The sequence below is a fragment of the Sylvia atricapilla genome, chromosome 13 (assembly GCF_009819655.1).
Source record: "Sylvia atricapilla isolate bSylAtr1 chromosome 13, bSylAtr1.pri, whole genome shotgun sequence".
Classification (NCBI taxonomy): domain Eukaryota; kingdom Metazoa; phylum Chordata; class Aves; order Passeriformes; family Sylviidae; genus Sylvia; species Sylvia atricapilla.
Genome location: NC_089152.1, coordinates 16624111 through 16637479, shown reverse-complemented (window position 1 = coordinate 16637479; position 13369 = coordinate 16624111). Strand labels below are relative to the sequence as shown.

General features: G+C 42.2%; 1 protein-coding gene across 1 annotated transcript in view; it reads right to left on the bottom strand.

Annotated features, from left to right (window-relative positions):
* TLN2 (talin 2) overlaps positions 1 to 13369 on the bottom strand; it is a 138971-nt gene that overhangs the window by 56450 nt on the left and 69152 nt on the right. The window contains exons 10-20 of the mRNA XM_066328590.1: positions 12664 to 12768; positions 12171 to 12326; positions 11175 to 11276; positions 8339 to 8415; positions 6551 to 6731; positions 4534 to 4647; positions 3780 to 3888; positions 2889 to 3097; positions 2647 to 2745; positions 1439 to 1606; positions 1004 to 1298 (exon numbers count right to left, since the gene is read on the bottom strand). Coding sequence (XP_066184687.1) covers positions 1004 to 1298; positions 1439 to 1606; positions 2647 to 2745; positions 2889 to 3097; positions 3780 to 3888; positions 4534 to 4647; positions 6551 to 6731; positions 8339 to 8415; positions 11175 to 11276; positions 12171 to 12326; positions 12664 to 12768 — 1615 coding nt within the window. The remainder of the gene's footprint in view (positions 1 to 1003; positions 1299 to 1438; positions 1607 to 2646; positions 2746 to 2888; positions 3098 to 3779; positions 3889 to 4533; positions 4648 to 6550; positions 6732 to 8338; positions 8416 to 11174; positions 11277 to 12170; positions 12327 to 12663; positions 12769 to 13369) is intronic.

The following is a 13369-nucleotide window of genomic DNA, read 5'->3' as shown; positions in this document are numbered from 1 at the left end:
AGTGGAGATTAAGAAGAAAGTGTAGTATTTGAAATCTAGATAATAAGACAAAACCAGACAATCAGTATTTTTGGGTAATTTTGAATACAGTTCAAGGAAATTCTTGTCCCAGCAAAGACTAATAATTTTGCTTTCAAATCACAGCCAAAATTTCACTCCTTCAGTAAAAATTATCCATCTTTTTCCTGTGTTTCTGGGGAATGATCTTTTGCCTAATATAAACTGGGAACTTTGTCAGAAAATACTCAGAACCATTAAGGTGGTTTTAGCCAAAATCATTTTGTTGCTCGTTTTAGAAGCTGCACTTTTTAGAAACATCTCAGAAGAAAAAGCAGATCTAAGTTAAAAAACCTACAACAAAATCTATGCACAGTCACTGTGAAGGATTTGCCCAGGTGCCTGTCTTCTTATTTGGAGATGAGAAATTGCTGCACAATTCCACGAAGTGAAGCAGCAGGAGAAAACAGACAAAATATTACAGTCTTCCTTTAGCATGGTATTGATGGCTTTCACTGAATATTTACTCCATCTAGCACACAGCTATGTGCATGACAGATTTTTAGCCTGCTAGCAGCTGCTAACTTTTTCCCAAGGAAAAATTTCTCAAGAAAACTTTTTCTCAAAACAATCCTGGTAAACAACTATCCTTTCCTAAAACAGTCTTTCTCCAGGTGGTGTTTGCTGGTTTTCTTTCAGGAATCAAACCTAGGTCGGGGAGGTGAAAAGTCCGAATTTGAACTATTAGACCACTAGGAAAAGACTGCTTTGAGACAGGATAGTTGCTTACTAAGATTGCTTTGAAAAAAAGCTTCCTTGAGAAATTTTTCCTTGGGAAAAAGTTCCCAGCTGCTAGCAGGCTGAAAATCTCTCAGGCCCACAGTTGCTGATTTATATCGTGGGCTGGAGCAGTACCCATCACGACAGCAGAAAACAGAGGAGGAGGATTTTTTACTTTCTGGACGTGCAAGGCGCAGGCGTGGCTGCGGGCAAGGCGGGGACTCACCAGCGTCGCCCATGGAGCTGAAGATGCTCTCGGTGACACACATGATGGTGTCTGTGGCCTGGTCGTAGCGGCCGATGGGCTCCCCGCGGCTGGCGAACTGCCGCACGTGCTGCAGGAGGTCGCTCAGGGCCTGGCTGACCACGGCGGCGGCGGCGCTCACCTGCTTCAGCAGCTCGCCGTCGTCCGTGGCAGCCTGGCAGGCCCGCACGCAGTTCTCCACCGAGCGGTCCACCAGCTTCCCCGCCTCGATCAGCTGCTCCTGGCACACCGGGGAGCTGATGGTGGGGCTCACCACCTGGTGGAGAGAGCAGCCAGAGCTCTCAGACAAGGCTGAGAGCCTGCATTTCGTGGAGTCCGTTCTCAAGGCCACCGGGAACGCACGGCAGCGCTCCCTGCACGCGATGCTCTGCCCCTTCACGGACACCACCGCCTCACCTTGGCACAGGCCACGAGCTGGGAAGTGGAGAGTGCACACTGGGTGGCAGCAGCAATGACTCTGTTCTGCAGGACCGTGTCCTCGGCCACCTGTGCCACATTCTTGGCCTTCAGCACCAACATGGCAGCAGCGTTGGCAACAGCTTTGGCCAAACTCATCAGAACATCCTGGTGAAGTAAAGGGAAAACTGAGTCTGCGACATTAAAACACACTCAGGTGTTAATTCCTGCAGTCATTAAGTTCAAATAACTTCTTCCCACTTAAAATCCCATCCATATACTTCAGTTTTTTAGTAGGACGGAATCTTCCTAATGCCTCTACTCTTAAAATGACCTGGTTTTCCAATAAAGAAAATAGTTCCAATACACTTATTTATAATTTCAATGTCACAGCAAGCAAAAAATCCTGCATTTCAAAAATCAAACCCACTATTTTCGTTTTGCTTTTAGATATGATAAACCATCCCCTTCCTTAACCACTTTCTCCAACACAGATAAGAATGCTTAAATTCTTTCTCTTAGCCAAGAGCTGTAATACATATATTCAACTAGGAATACAGATGAGAAGGTCGCAGATTCACTGCTACATGAAGTGGTAAAAATGGCCTGTAAGTTGTATCAGCAGACACCTTGCAGACAGTGCACTCCAGAGGTCTATCTGCTGCTGAAAAGTACCTTCCCTTGCTTCTGGTGCAAACATGTCCCTGACATTCAGTGAAAATATTCACATATATTTTTTACAAGGATTTAAGAGCACTAGTATTAAACTGGTAACAGCAAACACTGCTAAATCATAAGGCATTATGATTTTGTAATTGATACTACTATTCATCTTAAAAGAAATTTGGTTTGTAATATAATAGTCTTTTTCTACTCAGTTTACCAAAAGATTTTATTAGCTTCTAGTTTACATGTATATATACAGACACAGCAAACACTTACATCAAACCCACTATATTTAATGAGAAGAAATACAGTGCAAAAAGCTCTCCATGAAGCATGGCAGCATCTGTACGATGCACAGAATGAAGTAGGAGTTCCTATGAAATCAGCACTCTGTGATTGTGTCATTAAAACCAACTTCAAAAAGGATGCAATTAGCATAGAGAAACTCCAGCATTTTCTAACCACACCTTGAGCAGCCTGCTTTTATGCTCCTCATTAGAGAACTGCACAGGTCTGACAGTGACAAGCAACCCCCTCATTACCTGGAACCTTTCATCTGTCTCATTCTCTCCAATCTGTCTCAGTAGCTCCCCGCTTGCCTGTCCAATGCTTCCAGCTGCAGTCAGAACTGTCTGGCGAGGCTGGGAACAGGGAACAGTGAAATGCATTAATTCAAAGAAAATGAGCTTCACTTGCACCTTAGATTTCCTCAAGGAACTTCTGCATTAGTCTGCAAGTGATATGGCCAAAAAAGAGGCAACCTGAGAAGTTTTCCTACACTCACCTCTCCTGAAGTAGGTTGCACAGCCTTCAGCAGGTCTGAGACAGCACTGGCCAAGGTTCGAGCAGCTTTCAGGAGGTCTTCTCCACTTCCAACTTCGTCATCCATGAGAGCAGCAAGCAGTTTGACACCTTTGGACATCTCGGTGAGGTTGGAGGAGATGGTTGTAATTGCACATCCCACAGCAGTGTAATCAGTGTCAACTGGGTCCCCTGCAGAGAAAACGTTTTTCAATGATCAGAATGGAACTGGCTTTAGTTGCTAAAAGGGAAACAGGCAGCTACAGCAAGCTACACTCTGGTGAGAGATAAAAGAGGCATTTCAAGACAGCCAAGCAATGCCTACTAAGTAATGTGTCACTTAAAAACATCAGATTGCTACAAATTTTCCGATTTCTAAATTTCTTCTGCAATAATCTATCCTCTAATAGAATCTTTCTTCATTCAATGCAATTTTCTGAGAAGTCCACATTTCAGCCTCTTTCAGTACTAAAAGAACCTAAGGTAATAAAGTCTTGTCTCCTTTAAGCCACTCACAGCTCCCTCAACTTGTAATTTGCTGAAGAAAATCCCACTATCAATAAAAACAATCTCTCCTTAACAACTACCAGATCAATGATGCTTTCCTGTAGTAACCTTGCAAACACTCTCTACTCTGTTGGGTAAGCAAGGTGCATTTTATCTTCACTGACTATTACACATTTAGAGAAACTGAAGATAGAAAAAATTGTGTTGGGAGGGACACCAAGTTTGTTCCACACATCAATGCACTTGGCTGTTGGTGTGCTTTAAAGAAAATTTTCTGCAGCTGCCCCACACTGAGTTCATGTGTTACTTGATTTAGGTTGACAAACAGTTAGGAGACTACAAGGAAATCCTTCCCATTGGAATTTACCTGCTGTAAGGTTAACAACAGATGCAGTTCCTGCAGTGATTGCATCAACCTGAGAGTGTATTTCGTGTTTTGATTCATCAACCTTGTTCTGAACCCATACTCTTGATGCCTGAAGAGCAATAACGAAAAGGAGAATTAAGGACTGCAGCCAGGTTCTGTAAGGCAATGATACTATGTACCTACCCCACTCCTTTGTGAACTTGTAGAAGAGAAACAGAAGACGGGCAGCAGGCCCTTAAAGTGATACATGAAAGCAAGGATTTTCTTCTGCTGATTCTTTCATGACAGATATGCTCTCATTTCAGCAGCTGCCCTTTAGAGCTAAATGCCATAAGAAAGGCTAGACACTCTTGACTGACAGTCCCCCATAAGCAGTGACCCTCTGGCTCCATCCTCCTGCCCTAACCTGGATCACAAACAACAGAATCATATCTTGTTCCTTCTTTCCATGTCACTGCAAGGCAGTAAGTGCCACCATCAATATTGCCCATAGTTTGTGTTTAACTGTACATATGCACACAAAACAATACCATTTCAGGCAGGTTTATGCCAGAAGCCTGCTACATCTGATCTCAGGAGACTGATTGGAGAGAGGGGTATCACTGTACATGAATTCTTTACAGAAAGCACAACATTTTTACACCATCTTAAGAGCTTTGTCAATATCACTTTAGGTCTGGGGACAACGACTGAAGTGGTCTGTAAACAACCCAAAGGCCTCAGGCTCGTTTCTGTGTGGATCAGAAGAACTCACCATGTCCTGGCCCAGAGGTGGCAGGTTATCCACTTCACTGAGGTCGGCCTGTGCCTGCTGGACCGCGTGCATGCTGGTGTTGATGGTCCCCATCAGCGCCTGCTGGGCTGAGGTCTGCAAGGCAGAGCGAGGCAATGGCTGTGCTGTGCTCCAGAGGGCACTTCCAGCAAGTCACAAGTGCAGAAGAGACCCTGAGTGCCAGCAGTGCAGCAACCACACCAGGCCATTTCAGAGAGCTGCCTCCTCCCAAAGGAGAAAGCAAAGCCTCAAACTCTTCTCAGAGTCTTGATTCTGCTCATGCTATTTCACACTCTGCTGTACTCTCACACACATATAGAGTGCTCAGCTTCCTCAGCTCAAACCATGGCCAACAGACACACACAAACCCACTGAGCTGTCTTATTGACCTGCATTCGAGCAACAGAAAATTCAATTGGCTTCATTACTGATCATTACTGATTTCCTGGGACAGCCTCTCAGTGCAGTCAAGGATGATTCTAAAACTAGATTGTCATCAATATACATAAGCTATCAGAAAACTGAAGGGGTTTAGGCAGAGCAGGATGCTCTCTGTATTGGGTATCTGTGGCAAAGTTTTGGCTGCAAGGCTGGGAGAATTAGCCAGGGGCTGCCCCACTCTGGGCACAGCTGGTTCTGGACAGCTCCAACAGACCCAGCACATCACACAGCTGAGTGCAGCAGCCACACCAATGGCACCTGTGGGAAAACATTGGTGACAAAGGGCAAAACACTGGGAAGAAAAGGCAGTGAGGGGAAACGGGAGTTCAAAGAACAGCCTTGCAAATGGCAGTGCCTGACAGGGATGAGGAGGAGATGCTCAGGACAGCAGAGCTGAGGCTCCTTAGCCTTTGGGAGAGAGCCAAGCACAGCAGGTATTTCTCTGCAGTCTGTGGAGAGGGCTGTGCTGGAGCTGAGAGCCCATATCCACCCTGCAGAGCACAGAGAACCCCACACTGCAGCAAGTGGATATTTCCCTGAAAGGAACTGCAGCCCATGGAGAGCCTGTGCTGGAGCAGGGCTGTGCCACAACAGAGCCCAGAGCTGGGACAGGCTCTCCTGAAGGGAACTGCAGCTCATAGGGAACCCCCACTGGAGCCAGCTTATCCTGAATGGCTGCAGCCCATAGGAAGGACATGCTGGAGCTGAGGAAAAGTATGAGGAGCAAGGAGAAGCAGAGAGGGGCTGTTACAAGTTGACCATTTGTGAGCAAGGAGTAGAATAGTCAAAACTGAAGGAGTGAAGTTGAGTCTGTGTAAAAAAAGGGGGTGGGTCAGAAGGATTTTAGTTTTCATCTGTTTCTCACCATCCAACTGTATTTTAATCAACAATAAATTAAATTCATTTTCTCCCAGCTGATTCTGTTTTGCCCATGAACACAACTGATGATGTCCCTATCTTTATTTTGACCTATACTGATATAAAGCTTTTTTTCATCTTATATATTTTCCATACACACTTCTTTGGTTGAGGAGTAGGAATGCCTGCTGAGCAGGCATCTGGCAAACAGCCAAGGTCAATTCACTACACAGACTACACTTCTAGTAGTATGTCATGATTTTAAGCATCAATTATATTCTCTAAATGCTGTTTAGGGCTTGTGAATGTCTTTCAATTTAAATGAAAAAAAACCCACTATCAGCTTTAGGCCTGATAAAAAATTTCTAAGTTGGTAAGCTAGTGGTAAGCTAGAAGTAAGCCTTATCCTTAAAATTGCTTACTTCTGCCAGTCTTTAAACCTATATTTTTTCCCCTCTGAATACTAGTTTTAACTACATAGAAGTAAAGAAAAGGCTGGAAGAGCCTACTTTAAAGAAAATGAGGCAATAAGTCAAAATGTGACACCTTAAACATATAAGGTATACTCAAAACTTATGTTTGGTAGAACAGTCAGGACATTACAGCCAGGACTCCTGGTCTCAGAAACGGGTACAACATTCTGCTTCTGACGACTTTCTGCACAGACAGGTTTCACACACAAAACAAGGAGGTTTCTCACAAGCGGGGGCATGTGTCCTCTGTGCATCTGGCCAGTTGTGACTTGCTGCTGAGGAGAAGGCATGATGCCAACGTTGAAGGTCTCGGGGCCGCTGGAGCCGGAGCGCATCACGGCCGGCAGCGCCACGGAGCCGTGCTCCACCTTCCCCGTCCGGTTAAACTGCTGCTGCAGGATGGTGGGCCTGGGGACAAACACCAACACAACAGCACTGAGCTCCTCCCAATCCCCTCTGTCAGCTCCTCTTCTTCTTCTTCTAGGGTGTTAAATGGCATTGCACAACATTTGGAGAAGCTAGAAGACTTGATGGTTTTTCATTCTAACATATTGGAGAAAAGATAATCTGGGACTTCTGGCAGATCAGTTTTTAACAGCACTAATGAGCAGGCAGCAAGGAAAGATGCCAATGTGCAGTTTTGTTAAACATGATACAATAGCTTTACCCCTTCTAGACACATGGCAGACACAACCAGAACAAGGTTTATGGCATAACAACTGCTTCGTTTCAGTTGTATCACAGGCTGATGAACAGAAAATGGAAGCATGAACCTTGTGGAGATCTTTTGCTCCCTAGAATTGGGATAAAAACTTTCTTTCTTTCCCCTTTATACAGACAAAAGCACACGCAGTACTTGCAAATAATCTGGCAGTCTACCAGATACTGGGTTGGAGAATAATAAATAAAGTTACTGCCATCCATGGTCATGAACTGGCTTGCCAGATACACTGCTCATATTTAAACATGATTCAGCCTTTAATAGCTAGAAGCGTGGACAGAAATTCAGACTGTAACAACACCACTCTGCTGAGGGGGGGGGGAAAAACGTGATTTCAACTATGAAAAAATCTTGTATTTATCTACTACAAGCTCTCAGCTTCTCTGCACAGCACTTAACTAACAGCATATTCTGGAAGTGGTTTGGAAAGGGCCATGTCAAAATAAGCACATCTGAACATGTGTGATCCATCAAAAGATGAAATTTCCCATAAGGCCACATGAAATACCTAACAAATCTATCTCATATAAACCATATGCTTAACAATAAATCAAATGGACTTTTCACATACACACTGCTGACACTGCCACCCTCAAGAGTTCCAAGAAAAGACTTGAGTGGCTCGTTACAGCTTATAATGTCACAAATCTGTTCCTATTGTCTCACTGCACAGAAAGATTTGACATCCCGTTTCACGAGTGTGGCCAGCTCTACATTCTGTGTTTTGCTATGTAAGTTAAACATAACTGAAAAATGGATCAAAACCATAACCTGACCTACTTGCACTGAACCCTTTCCTCTACGCACACCACACATCTGAAGAAATAAACCAGCTCTGCTCATAACACTGCATACAACTAAACTGACAGGTGTCAAATCTACTGGAAACCATGGAACTAGCAGACACAAGCTAAACTAAAACCTTGTAAATCATACATGAAGATGGAAAAAATACTACAACGTTTCAGCTCTGCTTCATTATCCCCCTCTCTGCCCCAGCTTTTTTAATTGAATTACAGCCTGAGTGTCTTTGTTCAAGGGTTGAGTTAGCATAAACTGGTGCCATGGCTCGTTGCCCTAACTGGCAGTTTTGTGACAAATATCTGCTCTTCAATCCTTGAATGAAGCTAGGAGCATGCTGAATTGCCTGGGGACAGTACTGCCTTCTATTGAAATACTCTGTAGAAAACCATTCTTTAACAGTAATAACTGTACTACTTCATTAGAAAAAGCTGCCACAGCTACATGTGGAGCTCTTAGAAACAGACCATTTCCTTCTGTTGCATGCACTCACTTCTTAGGTGAAACAGATTCTTCCAACATGGTTGATTCCTCATCACCTTCAAGCCCAAATCTATCTTTACTTTGTTTCTGGAGGAGGGGGAAAAAAGAAAAGTTAAACAATGTGTGTTGTTTCTTGCTTTCCACCATTTCCTTGCCATTTATTACAAACCTAAACAAATGACCTGCAGAGCCTTGTCTGGTGCTGAACAGCACACTGTTGGGCAGTGACAATACAGCCTCCCTCAGAGAAGAGGTGCTCTTCAGCATTCAACAGCCCGGGTTCTAAACCCCGGCAGGTGAAGTACATAAAAGAAAAAAAAGCCTGCTGGTGCATTTTTGAACAAAGGTATAAGGAAAGTGCTGAAATAGAAAGTGTTACTGTATGGTGAAACCTGCTGATGCCTTAAGATTTTAGCCTTTTTATTTTTCAAATCCTGTACTGCATTACTCTAAACTCCATATAAAGTGCTAGTTAACTGTCTTCACATTTTGGTCGGACAAAACAACCCCTCTAGGCCTGAGATCCAAGGACACCCTCCAGCCTCAGGCCCTGAAAAGTATGAACAAAAGTGAATTGAGTGGGGGGAAGAAAAAACTGGGGGTATATGACTTCATTACCTGAAGCTGTAATTGCAGGATTAACCCCTGACATGTAAATAGACCAAATGTAGATCTGTCTGAAAAACTCATGCCCATCATCCATTTTGGGTGTAGCCCCCTGGGGAGGCTTTGTCTGCCCTTAATGTACCTGAAGACCCTTCATTAAATATATCCACTTTATTCTTTTAACTTAGTCTGGCCTTTGTTTCTAGGTAAGCCCGAAAAAGGCATCACTACCAGTAGGAAATACACACCCATAAATAAAGACAATAAATTGAATAATGTCTCCAAGTCACTTTATCATACATATTTTAAAGCTCAGGACAGTCTGACTTCAGGCTGAAGACCGAGGCAGGGGTTTTTTAGTGCAGAGAGAGATTTGTAAATATTCATAAGGGCAGTCAGTGTCAACCACTAGAAACAACAGGGAACTACAAATCATAGAAATAGTGCCTTATAAAAACAGTCTATTTCCACTTATTGCCTAGTGCAGAGAAACTGTCTGCATTCCCTCTTGCTCCATGATTTGTAGCCTGAGTCCACAGAGATGAATACAGAGGAGTATCCACTATGACTCTCCATCCAAGAGGAACTCCTCATGCACATCTATACAAACACAACTTTGGAGAAAAAGGTTCTTACTCTTCGAGTTTGATTTTATGCATGAACTGAAACTCCCTATTTCTAGTCAAGATTGTGCTTTACTTCTGTAATAATGTGACCTAAAAACCATCTACTGTTTTTAATATAGATATGTGCTACTCAAGTTCTGGGTTCTCCATCACTTGATTAATGACCTGTCACTAAAATTGCAGGACATGAGGGGTTGGGTGGAACTACTAATAACACCTGGGCAGAAAAAAAATGTACTTATCAATGCACACTGGAGAAAATGAGTTAGATCAGTCCAAAACACCAAGAAGTAACAAAAAGCAACTGAAAGCAATGAACCCCACTTTGAGGGGGTTATTCATCACAGAGATAATGTGGGCTGGACAACTGTGAACTGCAGCTTCTCATATGAATCATGGGTGTTTATGATTTAACCTGTGCCTAATTCATTCATTCTAAACTGGCTGTGTCAGCAGATGGTAAAGAAAAATAAAATAATCAAAGGACTGGGAGTGGAAATTCTCACATTTGTATTCTATCAAGACAGAAGGCTGCTTTCATTTGGCACTAGAGAGCAATGCTACTTTTGAATCAAGTTTTAAACCATCTACAGAAACCTGCAATTTATTTGATGTTTATTAAACCTGAACCTGACAGCCTCAGAGAAAAAGGCATGTGCCGAATTCTGTGATGAATTCTGGCAATCCTCCTGAACCTCTTATGTAACACTTCATGTTACATCCTACACTGCTCACATGAACCAAGGCAATAAATTCTTCTGGGCTACTCAATTTCATGACCTCTTACTACTGAACTCTGTTACAGTAAAGAATGACGTCATCTGGAATGTCAACCAAGCAGAAATTTGAAAAGAAGCAATCAGTGCTGTTTAGAACACCTCACTTTTTATACAACATGCTTACAATGGGACCATTCAGCTCCATGTTTGTTGGCAAACTTGTCATTTTTTGCTGTTGCATTTGCTTGCTTGGGAATATATATTTTTAAATACATATTGGAAATTCATATCAGCCCTTCCTCTCTCCTGCCAGGCACGTTCTCTAAAAACAAGTTTCAAGGCAGTCTGACCTCTTCACAAACTTGATTTTATCCCTCTCTGCACAACTGAGGTCCAGTTCTTTGTTTTACTAAACAGAGTGTTTTGAAAGCAATGTACTGTTGGAGCTTTTTGGGGTTTTTTTCCTGGCCAAAAAACTTTCTCAGCTTTGGTACATTATCTACAAGGGCACCTGGACACCTATTGGATAGTCCTGGCTGCAGTTTTAAATACTGCTTTTGGGGTAATTTCTTCCCACCTGGTTCATCACTTTGGACTATAGTTTAAAAATCCAAAGCTGAAGCTTTGGACTCTTCCCTGGATATACACTCACAGTCACCAGATCAACTTCCAGACAGAAAAACAAAGTCCAGGAGTGCTGTATGGGGCCTGAAACGTGCTAGAGATGTAATAAATGGCCTTGATTTTTCCAGAAGCAATGCCTTACTAGCAGGTAAAAATATATAATGTCAAAACACAAGACAACACTGACTCCATGAGAGAAAAACTGCAGTTTGCACATATTTGAGTTTTTGTGTTGGCTTTTTTGCTACATGCCAAGATGTTAATACTGTACCTTCTTTAGGATGATATCAATGTAACCTGCAATTAATTGAGAGATCTGTTCTCCTTCAGTGGTCTGTACTGAGTAATAGCTCTCCTGATATTCACCAAAATCCTGAAGAAAAAGGGGAAAAAATCCAAAACTTATTTGAAAATGTCAAGCAAGGAAATGAAGAAACAATACCAAATATGAGTGAGAAAATTCAAATTCTGAAATAGTATGGACATTTTATTATATCCAACAGTAATTTAAACTTCTCCAAGATTCTAAATCAGTCTGTATGCAAGACTGGAGGAAGAGAGAAGAATGCTTTTTATTTCAGTTCAATCACAGATGTTTCATAAATAGAAATGCCCAAGAGATACTTCATCTAACTTTATCAGATTCAGTCACTTGAGGATGGAGGAAAGTTTTAGAATTTAATCCTAGAGCATAACCATCCATGGCAATTGGAAATTACATGCACATGAATCAAGTGAATGCAGTTTTCTAGCCTCTGCCTCTTACTCCATCACTTTAAACAACCTTTTCATATATAAAATGTATGTTACAATGATCTCCTATGGATCAAATAATTAGCAAAATATCACATTCATGAAGCTTCTCTAAATTCATAATTAGCAAAACCATGAATGAGCCAGCTGAATTTATGTTCATATCTTGCAAGTCACAAACTACACTATGAATGACAAGCACTGTAACTATTTACACAAGAATGAATTATGATGCTTTCTTAACTGTTTCATTAGCTAGGCACAAACCAGATTTAAACAGTGGTTTGCTGAAAGATTTAAACTTGTTTTAAACTTCATTTAGAAGATTTACTTCTGAGGAACAGGTCTGTCTACAAGCACCAAACTACAGATTGAACCTGGACTACAATATGTGCCAACTTAGTACTTGAGGGCTCAGTGACTCCATAGGGGTAGAAAATTAGAGACAGAACAAGTTACAGCACAGAAACTGTTCTAAGTCTCTTTGCCCTCTGAATACACACAGAAAGATTACCAGAGTGAAGCTTTTAGGTGAGGCAGCCCAGCGTTTCACAGTTGTCAGTGGCCACTCCTGCAACACCTCCTTGGTCTTCTCATCCACACGCATCACTGAGTCTTTGGTGACCCCCAGCAAACGAGGAACCAGCTTGTTTTTGCCTTTCATTTTCTCCTATAACAAGGTGTGGAAGATTGTTTTCCATACAAATGTAGCTTTCCACAGGACAAAGGAAAAAGCAAGACAGAATATCCTGACAAAGGGGAGCAACCAGCATGCAGATAGTGACAATTAATTTGTCTGATTACAGACAATTATTTCCAGGCACTGCATTAAGAAGCTCTGGTCTATAGTGCATCTTTACTATTCAGTTCAAAAGACAACCCCACTTCTCACTCCTGCAGGAAACTGAAATATCTTCTTGGTGGAGGTAGCAGAGCTTTGCACAGTGAGGGAGCTGAGATAATCCATTAGCAGGGATAGAGGGTGGTGACAGCAGGAGCTGTGTTACCTTGACAAGGAAAAACGACACCCCGTAGGTGCGCAGGGAGCGCGCCAGCTTCACGTACTTCACTTTGGCTTCGATCTCACTCATCTCACCACAGTTCTTGTGCTCCTGTAAGAGAGTTCAGCATCAATTGGGCAGAACCAAAGCTTTCGAGAAACAAACAGAAAAGGGTACAGCTTTTATCTGTTTCAGGATGTTTAGTTGATAATCATGACAATTAATATATTTGAAAGAATGTTGGGTAGAAATGTTCACAAAATGATCATATAATGCCTCATTATCAGAGAAAATAGCTAACCTGGGCAAACAGAACACTCCTCTTTGACCATCAACCACTCAATCTGTGCTTCAGACCATGCACATTAAACCCCTTCTGACAGTTTAAAATTCCTGCTATTTGACACCATTAGGTTTCATATAATTAATGCCTCTTCACTCAGCTTTTAAAAGTCATTTAAGTGTACTAGCACCCTTTTTTTTTTCCTCCCAGAAACCGATTATTTATTTCTGCACTGTGCCCAAAATTTCTGATTCGTGACAGCCTCACACTTTGTACACCTTGTACCTGACCATTTCTCATGTCTTGTAGGTACTCTCAATGGCCATTTTTTGCCAGTTACAGCATTACCCAGATTTTTTTCCATCATATGAAAATAATTCTACAGCTGAGGAACAATGATTTTTCTGAATAGTTTGTCATGAAATACTC